Source organism: Embiotoca jacksoni, unplaced genomic scaffold (genome assembly GCF_022577435.1).
Source record: "Embiotoca jacksoni isolate LCO1_2020_lvr unplaced genomic scaffold, fEmbJac1.0.p SCAF_28, whole genome shotgun sequence".
In the NCBI taxonomy this organism is placed as follows: domain Eukaryota; kingdom Metazoa; phylum Chordata; class Actinopteri; family Embiotocidae; genus Embiotoca; species Embiotoca jacksoni.
The window spans coordinates 5569575-5579248 of NW_027185379.1; the positions used below are offsets into that span (position 1 = coordinate 5569575).

The following is a 9674-nucleotide window of genomic DNA, read 5'->3' on the forward strand; positions in this document are numbered from 1 at the left end:
CAAACTAATTTCACTTGTGGTTCAACGAATGTTTGTTTTAGAGGTAATCTGTGCTCCTTAATAATTCACATTCACAATATAGAATTTTGACAAAATTATCATTTACTTACAGGTATTGTTAGTGCTTTATCCATCATCCAATTTTTCATTGTGAGATCAGTATCATTGTATATGTTGTCCAATATGAACAACTTTTGTACTTTCTAAAAAATAATCCTTGGAGTAATTTATATAAAAGAAAAACTATACATTAATGATAACAGAAAAAAAATTGAACTCATTATCGGTCTCATTATTACACTCCCAGTTTCAAAGCAGGAAAATACATTTTATTGTTAAATAGTTAAATATCCTGCCGCTCATTTCATATGTTTGTCTGAAGTGTTTGATAACCACATTTCAGGTGGACATATTGCCATCAGATTTTTTTACTTCCCAACATCGGTATCAATCTCAACATTCCAGTATTGTTGAGGCGCACCTTCCTTTGGCTGAAACAATGACAGGACCCACACTATTTCACTAGGTCCAGTTTGGGGAAGTAAAATTGCATCATTGTTGTCAAAAATGTTTGTTCATTCAGGCAGAAAAAGTCCTGCTTCGCAGTTTATTTAACAAAAAAAAATACAATAAAATAAAATATATATAGTATATATATATATATATATATATATGTGTGTGTATGTATGTATGTATATACACACACATACACACACACACACACACACGTGTGTATGTGTGTGTGTGTGTGTGTGTGTGTGTATGTACGTATGTATGTATGTATGCATGTATGTATGTATATAGATATAGATAAATAATCTGGGTAGAGATTATTTCCTTGAAATTGTGAATCACACCTCGACAGTATTACAACTGTCATTTTGGGATTCCACTGGTCATTTAATCTCCGGGGTCAAATGCCTTGAAGGAAGGATAAACTCATTTTCTATTTAGTCCCACGGCCAACCTCCTATTAGGCTTCCTACTAAACCCTCCAACTAAGGAATCTCGGGATATCTGAGGGATAAGGATTAGAAATGTAGAAAACAGTCCGTCTGACTGTAAATTCAGATTTTATTGGTACCATTTCGGGCCATTAATTTAACTTTCAGCCCCTTTGCCTTTAAATTATGATGTTAGGGCCTGTTTAGGAGCAGTTTCATGCGTTTCATTTTTGCTCACTACTAATCATGAACTAAGTTTGATACCATACATAACGTTCGTTGTGATGAGCTAGAGTGCAGACAGGCTGAGCAGAAACTGGTGACGGACACATCCTCCTTAAATCCTACAATTAACTCTAAAGCTTTCAGTTACAGATGTTTTACATCAGAGAAGCCAAAAAAAAGAAGAAGTTATATTCTGTTATTAGGGAACAGATCAAAGAAGAAAACATCCAACAACACAGCCCAACAGCAACCAAATGCATCGCTGACAGATGAAGAGCAGAGGATTGCCACCTGCAGATGAAACAGTTCAGGCCCTTTTCAAGCCACTTCTCCGGTCACGGGGGCAAGGAGGGCTGAAATGCATGATGGGCAGGGTGCAATGAAGTTTTCAGCAGATAACTGACATGCTGATGAAAGCTGTCCTCAGCCCCACTCTGAAGCCCCGTCGCAGCCCTCAGCTCCTGCCTGCAAGCCGAGGGAGCGGGTGTCCCGCCTCTGACAGAGCCGTCTCTGTCCGTGTCCCTGTCTCTCTCTCTCTCTCTCTCTCTCTCTCTCTCTCTCTCTCTCTCTCTCTGTCCCTCTCCCTCTCACTCACTCCCTACCTTCCTCTGTCCCTCCCTCCCTCCTTTCCTCCCGGAACAACTCTGGCAGCATCTCAGCTCCTTCTTTTCGCTTTCGTTTAATGGGTTTTCGCATCGCGTTGGTCAAGGCTTTAATTGATTTACATGGAGCTGTCTGTCTCCTGCGGAACAAGTCCATGTAAGACAGTGCCGGGAGGTCTCGGCAGCCGGACAGCTGACCGTCTCTGAACAACAAGCAGACAGACACCCACTGAGAGCACGCTACTCGAGGATCCCTCAAGACGAGCACGAGCCGAGATCCTGAGCCGCTTGGGGACAATCTGACCTGTGTGACTTTAAGAGTAACACTAACTGTTGAAATGTTCCACTCATGAAACCATTGAGCGGTCTGTGACTGACCCAGACACAAGGGAAATTAGATCAATCTTATCAAAATATAAAAGCCAATTACACTTTCCATTTTGATTTATGTTGGTTACAAAACCACATAAGAGTTCAAACTTTTTTCAAAGGACAGATTAAATGAAGATCAGCCTCCACTTTTAGCCAACAACATAAGACTTTCCTTTGTCTCGGTGTTTAATAAAGCATATTATCCTCACTTCATTGAAGAACAAAAGTTTCCTGCAACGGGCAGGCCTGGATAACCCCAGAGTCAAAGAAAAGAGGACAGCCTCCAGTGATAGCCAAGTCAGTACAGAGCAGAGGGAGGAGGGGGAGCAGGAGGAGGCGGAAGAGGAGGGGAGGTACAGTTGGAGATTCTTAGATGAGGCACTGAAAGACACGATTGAGGAAAAACGGCATCCTTCACCGGGGAGCTGAGCTCTGCTAGGTCCAAAGAAAAAAAAAAAGAAGAAGAAGCTAAGAGGAGGGATGAGGGGGGCCACTTAGTCTCTGCAGAGCAGCAAAATCAACAGAACCTTCAACAGGTCAACATCACTCAACCATCAGGCATGTCTGTCTGGCCAACAGAGATTACCCTCAAGTACTGTGACGTTCACAATCAGACGTCCCGGCACGTTACGAGCACTCGGCCTTTCTATTAGAGACTTCATAATGTTCTATTTTAACACCAACAAACTTCACACCTTCCCTGCAAAATATGATTCCCCCAATTTAATTAGACAGACTAATTATAACTCAAGTCGACCACCTACACCTTCTTTAAGACACACAAATCACCACACAATAGGCTGCTAATTATGGCTGCAGCCAATTATTTTTATTATCACTTAATCTGCTAATTATTTGCTTGTTTGTTTTCAATTAGTCAAGTAATTGTTTTTTGCAACAAAAAAAAAAGAATAGTGAATGAAATCCTTAATAAATTCCCACAGCCCAAGTTGATGTATTCAAGTTGCTTATTCTAATTTAACAAACAGTCCAAAACCCCTGAGAAATATTCAGTGTACTGACAAAGAAAAACAAAAAGCTGAAACAAACACATTTGCTTTTTTGCTTGTAAAATAAAAAAATAAAAGTATTTTAAAATAGTTGCAACAATATTCAGAATAAGGGAAATAATCTAATCTAAAGTATTGAGACACATTTTTTTTCAGATAAACGGGAGAATGACTGCAGAGTAAATTAATGCACATTTCTCTGTATACATAACTGTAATGCTATTTAACTGGCTGCATGCATAAATCATGAATTAACTGTTGGATGATGAGGGGGTAACAACATGCTCTGTATGCTTGTGGGGGTGTCACCATTATAAGACACATTACTGTGTAAAAGGGTGATTTTTCTCTGCCGTGTTGTCATGACAGAATATATCGATGAAGCCCAAACTGAACCAAAACCGCAGGCCTCTGCAAACCGCAAACAGACAACTGCACCGCCATGTTCTCATAAGGCCGAGGCAGCAAGCAGACCACCAACAGGAGGCATGGACAATGCTTGTGTTGATGCCACAGATATGTTCCTGCATGCAGTTGGAACACAATAACGCTGTGGCGATGGACGCGCTCCGCCCCAGACGACAAGAACAACAACCCCCCACTCCCCAGTCATCCCTCAGCCGTATTCACGCCTGGACTTCATTATGAAGTGCAATGGAAATCATCACCGGCAATCTGAAAGAATTTACAAGACAATGATTCAGTCCGAGTCACAGCTCAACAACACAAAGAGCAGCTAGTGTTGTACTGACTAACTGAGATAGGACTGAAAAGGATGCCTCCTTTATGAAAAAAAAAACAGATTAAAAGATAAGACGTATAGGTTTTAAAACTATCATGGTTATTTACACATATTCTGTATTATGACATGAGCATGGTTAAAATATATTTCCATTTGCTTTTTCCTTTATTGTCATCTCTTATTTTCCTCTAAAAAGTATACCCAGGCCTTCATCCTAAAAAACAAGGAGTCACAATGCTCTTTGTTTGGGCCATTTCAAACCTGCAGTAGCTTTTTGCTTTGCAAACATCATGATAATTCACTGACACGCCTGACTGATGCCACGCAAATGCAGCTGAGCATCATGTCTTTGTTTATGCCTCATCTGCAATTACATCTATATTCAGTGCAAGGGGATGAGACCTGTGCTGCAAACAGGATGTTGGCATGGCCCACTGACATCCTGCAGCACACACATGAAAACACACACAATATACATTGTCCTCCTTTTTATGATATGAAAAGACTTTGTTTACTCTTTATGCATCTGTAAATATCACTGACTTGTTGGTAAAGGAACTCTCTACCATGTGTAATTTTTATTTTCCTGCAAAGCAGTGATTTATCCACCAGATGTCTGTGGATCATAACTGGCAGTTTAAGCTAAACAAAAGAAATTGGCAATATTGATTCTTAAGAAACTCATTTTTCAAAATATTTCTCTACAGTCAAATATATGTGGGGATAAATGACGCAATTTGATCCTCAAATAAAACATGTATTTTATAAAATGCCCATTTGCAATGAAGCTATATCACAAAACAGATGATATAGCTGTATATGCAGGCCACAGCATCTCCTGCAAAAAAAAAAAAATCCAAGCAGCCTCGTGATTTATGAAAAAAAGACAAATATAAAAGTGAAATTAATCAAAGCAGCTCAGTAGAAATCCTTAAAGCTCTACTTTGTTGACACCATCAGGAAATTAAGCAAAGCTGGAGGATGAGATGAGGGCAAAATAAAAAAGACCTTTACTTGGCAGGACACACATGCAGCAACCTGAACAATATGACAGATGCAACATGATAACACTGCTCTGTGATCTTCCTACAGTTACCGCATGGACAGAAAGGAAATGAAGTATGTTTCCTAATAGGAATGTCTGGACAGCATATTTATGATCTGTAGATAAAATTAAGCCAAACAACCAATGGTCCCAACACTCACAGCAAGAGTTGAAATGCGAATTTAAAAAAGTACATTCCTGACACTTTACCTATGCAAACATTGACATTTCACTCCATTTATTTCAGTAAAATGTCAGTGAAATTAATTAAATTTGACTGAAACTAAATTTCTGTGTAATAGATGTGTGTGTGTGCGTGTGTGTGTGATCAATAACCAGTGAAAGTAACTTGATTCCTCCAGGTAAGCTGTGAGACTGATAGAATTGCAGTTTTTACAGCCAGATTTGAGGGAATCTGACCAAGGTGAAGTTAATAGAAACCAATTCCCTGACCCAAATGAAACTACACTTGTGCACTGACAGGCACACGTGGCCTGAGTGGGTTATTTCAGGTATTTCAAGCCCACATGTAGCACAGAAAACCTGCTGGGAGAAAGAGCCCCGGTTTGGCTGAGTAGCTCTTCATCACCACTGCCCATCTTACCTTTTTGTGTCTGTCTTTGAAAGGTAACGCAGGCCACGGCATCTCCTGCAAAAAGTCTTGCCAGTGTTTCTGATCCTGATCCGACGAGATGAAAACGATTTCCAATTTGTCCTTATTTTCCGACGCCTTTTTGAACCTGCTGTAAAACTCGCACAGGCTGCCGTTGAACTGCTTGCACGGGGCGTTCAGGCTGCATCCGAAGAAGAGCCCCACCAGGGACAGCTTGGCGCCCAGAGACTGCACGTCCACCTCGGCTTTCTCGCTGTTGACGAGCCGCTCCCCGAGTAGACTCACCAGAAACTCCGACATCGCGGCGTACAGTCCTCGAACACACAACGTCACCCTCAGCCGAAGCTGCTGTACATGTAACCGCTGTGTTCAGGCGACACCCAGCACTTCCTCCACCTCCAATTTGAGGTTTTCGGTGAGCTGCCGGCCCCAGCGAGGCGTTGCGGTCTGTGCTTCGCCGCTGCTTGTCCTCCGGTGTGCGCGCTGTGCAGGAATGCGCTCCGCTTAAATCGCCCTGACTGCAACAGAGGTTGCGCTCTTTTTCAGGAAAGCACACACTTTTATCGGGACATTTGGGGGTTTTTTCTGCTTGTAAAGACGACACTTTAGTACCACATTCTGTAGATTTTTGATGTTTTAAGCGCTGCAGTGGAAGCTAAATTCTTTTATTTTCTGAGTTTAAATGTTTTATATTCCAAACATTGTCAAATTTTCAAAATAAAAGTACCCGTATTCTAGCTTTGACCTACAAAATGACATTATATGTAATTAAATGCTAGGCGTTTGTTAATCTAATACGTTTTATTAGACAACTATTGCCTAAATTAAATTCTGCAAATTTCCATTTAGGCTGTGGTGAAACCGAACTCTCAAGGATGTGCTGCCACCTAGTTTTCATCAGAGGAAAATACCTGGTTGCAACAAACGTTCAAGCACAGGAAGATTTCTGGTACAATTTATCCTACTTGGAAGTTGCATGGAGGAAGAAAGTGGTGGTAAATAATAAAATAAATATTTAAAAAAAATATACCACAGGGCTACAATACTGCGTGACATGCTCCTGTCCTCTTTCCCTCCACTGCCTGTGCAATAAAGGCACAAATGCCTCAAAAATATTCTTACAAGATTAGGAATTGTCCAAGAAAAACCTGGTCACGAGACACTTTGCTGTGAGACTAGCTCATTTTTAACTTACAAAGAATTATACATACAAATGTTCAACATCAAGTTTCACTTTATTCGAGTTGTACTCATTGGCACCACAAATCAAATGCAAAAAAAATAGTCACTGTAAAAAAAACATCCTAAACTATTTTTTTTAATCACAGACTAACACTACATCAGAGGAGGCGTGTCAGCCTCAAGTTACAGCTCAGCATCGACTGATTGCACATAGAGTATTGCAAATGAAATGTGTGAATGCATTATGTGTCCCACTTGAGATATTCCAGCATAGAAGTAATTGGGTAGCTGTGTATTATTATTACTTTACTTGTAAAGTCACGCAGTTGTGGATTTGCATAATATTACAGTTAGAGATATTCCATCTGCCGGGGTTACCAAACAGGGCTGCAAATAACAGTTATTTTCATAATTGACTAATCAGCGATTATTTCCTCAAACAATAAATTACTTGTTTGGTCTTTAAAATGTCAGAAAGTGTTAAAAAATGTCAACTAGTGTTTCTCAAAGCCTAAAACGTTTTGTGTTTTTTTGTCTCCACCAGAACCAGAAGATATTCAGTTAATTATCATGGAGGACAAAAGGAACCAGAAAATATTCATATTTAAGAGGCTTAAATCACAGAATGATGGTGTTTTTTCTTTGAAAAAAAGAAAGAAAAAAGAATCAATTATCAAAATAATTGGCGATTCATTTTCTGTTGATCAACCGTTGCAACTCTATTATCAACAGTAAAAGATCCAGTAGTGCTGAAAATGAATGTTGCTAAATCCAATTGAGTGTAAAACTGAAGAAATGTTGAGTTCTTTGAGTGATGTGAAGAGCGCAGGATCCCTCAGTCTTCAGTGAACATCATCCTCACCAGTTCTGCTTTGAAGCATTCCTCCTCCACCAACTTCTGAGGCTGAAACACAGAGATGACTTTAAACACAGCTCTAAGTACAGAATATAAAAAATTTTGCATTTTAGATAATATATTGAATGATAACTGAAACATGTGGTCTCTAAATTAATTTCCAAGAACCTTTTTGCAATATAGTTTAGCTTCATCTCTATTCCATGTTACCAAAGTGAGCTGATTCTACTGAAATGTATTCTTACTGTGCCATATCGCAGCAGAGTGGGAACTCCACTCAACTTCAGTGTCTTCTTGAAGTCATTATTTGAGTCCTTCCAACTGAAGCGTGAAAAAGATATCGTTAGGCAGCTGTTTAAATTCACCAGCTCTGCAGTTCAAAGAAAGAAACATGAATTTGAGTTCTGATTTTCTATCTTAAGACTAAAATATAAATGTTTGCAATTTTGCAAATCCTGTAGCCTACAACAATTAATTGTGACCAAAATGAACAACACATAATTTAGACTGAACACAAATGATGACATTATGCAGTTGTTAGACATAACTGTATTTTCGCAGGAATTCATCCATCATACATATTGCGTACATTTGCATGCAAACATATTCAGATGTGTTTTAAATGTATTACTGTGGGGGTGTAAATAAAACAATACCTCTTTTGAAAATACATTTTCTCCCCAATTATAATATAATCTAAAAAAAGATATAAAATTGTTCTTTTCCCCTTTTTTTGTCTGTTTTCAGCATAATCAGTACCATTATTTTTGTCGCGCATGTAATCATTTTGGTCATAAAAAAGACTAGAAATTAAATATCTTAAGAGGCTCTATAGTTGTCCGGTGCCAAAAATGCTAATATAAAAATAAACTTAGTAATTCTTTATAATCATCATTATTTCATAAATGTATTGTCCAAAAAACTAAAAATATAATATTTTTGAGTAACTTTACAACTGTAAACTGTTGTAACTGTTACCATCTTCACAAATTCATAGAATTGAATGTCTTTTCTGTTCATATTGTTATAAAGGTCGAGTGGGATGAAATTAATGTGAGTTTTTGACTCTTCCTTACACTGAACTGTTTTACGATTGCCATTATTTATCATGTTTAACAGAGCAGATGATTAAACAAAATGATGTGCTACAGTAGTGACAGCACTCGTCATCTGCGTGGCTCAACAGTTTGATATGATAAACGGTTTCCATTATAAACTTGAGTAAATAAGAGTAAAATACTGACTAGGCTCTTTCTCCAACTTGACAGTAGATGAAGACGGAGCCCTCAGGAAGGTGAGTCATCTCTCCTCTCACCACGGGCTCAGCTGGGGAGAAGGAAGTCATACTGTTCAGATTAAGTGAATTACGTGCATTATGCATGAAATAAATACGTATCAAAATCCCTGAAAGCAAAAGAAACCACCTCCTCACGACTAGAGCAATACAGACTTTGTCACCTGAGGTTGCATGACCAAATACTTCAATGAAGTCGATCTAAAGAAAGTGCAAGCATCTGCAGCTTTATTCTGAACCCTATTTGCAGATAAAACACATGTGAATGTACCTTTCACGCAATCTGGACACCAGCTCTTTCCTCCGGCATCTTTATTACCTGAAAAATAAGCAAAAATATCCTTTCCTTTTCTGTCAGAAACAGCCTGAGAGAATTCATCATACCCACGGACTTTCACTTCTTCGTAATGGGCCATCGTTTTCACCGAGTTTACGTGAAGAGGCACTAATTCAAATTATTAATCTGAGGCACCACGAGTGTTAACAGTAAAGCTGCTCCTGTGAACACTGAACCTGCTAGAAATACTCCAAGATTGACAGAACAACTTCCGGTCCGTGCAAAGGTTCTTAAAGTGACCGCGTACCTGGATGGATTATTATACGTGATTTTGATACTCTTTTTTTTTTTAGTCTTATATATTATTGTTTTAAATACTCCATCCGTTTAATTGTAGTCGTGTATTTTGCATTTAGTGGCATTTAGATTAAAATATTTGAATGCGGTTACGATGACGTTTGATCTCTCTGACGATCCGTACTTTGTAAAAAAAATAAATAAAAATAAAAGTA

At 38.8% G+C, this 9674-nt stretch overlaps 2 protein-coding genes across 2 annotated transcripts in view; both read right to left on the reverse strand.

Annotated features, from left to right (window-relative positions):
- Positions 1–6025, reverse strand: part of nxn (nucleoredoxin) — a 60768-nt gene extending 54743 nt beyond the window's left edge. Inside the window, exon 1 of the mRNA XM_069161362.1 lies at positions 5545–6025. Within this exon, the coding sequence (XP_069017463.1) occupies positions 5545–5853 (309 nt within the window). The 5' untranslated portion in view covers positions 5854–6025. The remainder of the gene's footprint in view (positions 1–5544) is intronic.
- Positions 6026–6769: 744 nt separating this feature from the next.
- On the reverse strand, positions 6770–9417 carry txndc17 (thioredoxin domain containing 17). The gene is made up of 4 exons (XM_069161459.1): positions 9157–9417; positions 8836–8917; positions 7837–7912; positions 6770–7639 (listed from the first exon to the last, which is right to left on the reverse strand). The coding sequence occupies exons 1-4, from the start codon at positions 9299–9301 to the stop codon at positions 7571–7573; spliced, it is 372 nt and encodes a 123-aa protein (XP_069017560.1). The 5' UTR covers positions 9302–9417; the 3' UTR covers positions 6770–7570.
- Positions 9418–9674: the final 257 nt, after the last annotated feature.

Coding starts and splice junctions, on each gene's coding strand:
- txndc17 (XM_069161459.1), bottom strand. CDS start 9,301: ATGGCCCATTACGAAGAAGTGAAAGTCCGTGGGTATGATGAATTCTCT. Junction 7,913..8,835: donor CAAGTTGGAGAAAGAGCCTA/GTCAGTATTTTA, acceptor TTCACGCTTCAG/TTGGAAGGACTCAAATAATG. Junction 7,640..7,836: donor CTCTGCTGCGATATGGCACA/GTAAGAATACAT, acceptor TCTGTGTTTCAG/CCTCAGAAGTTGGTGGAGGA.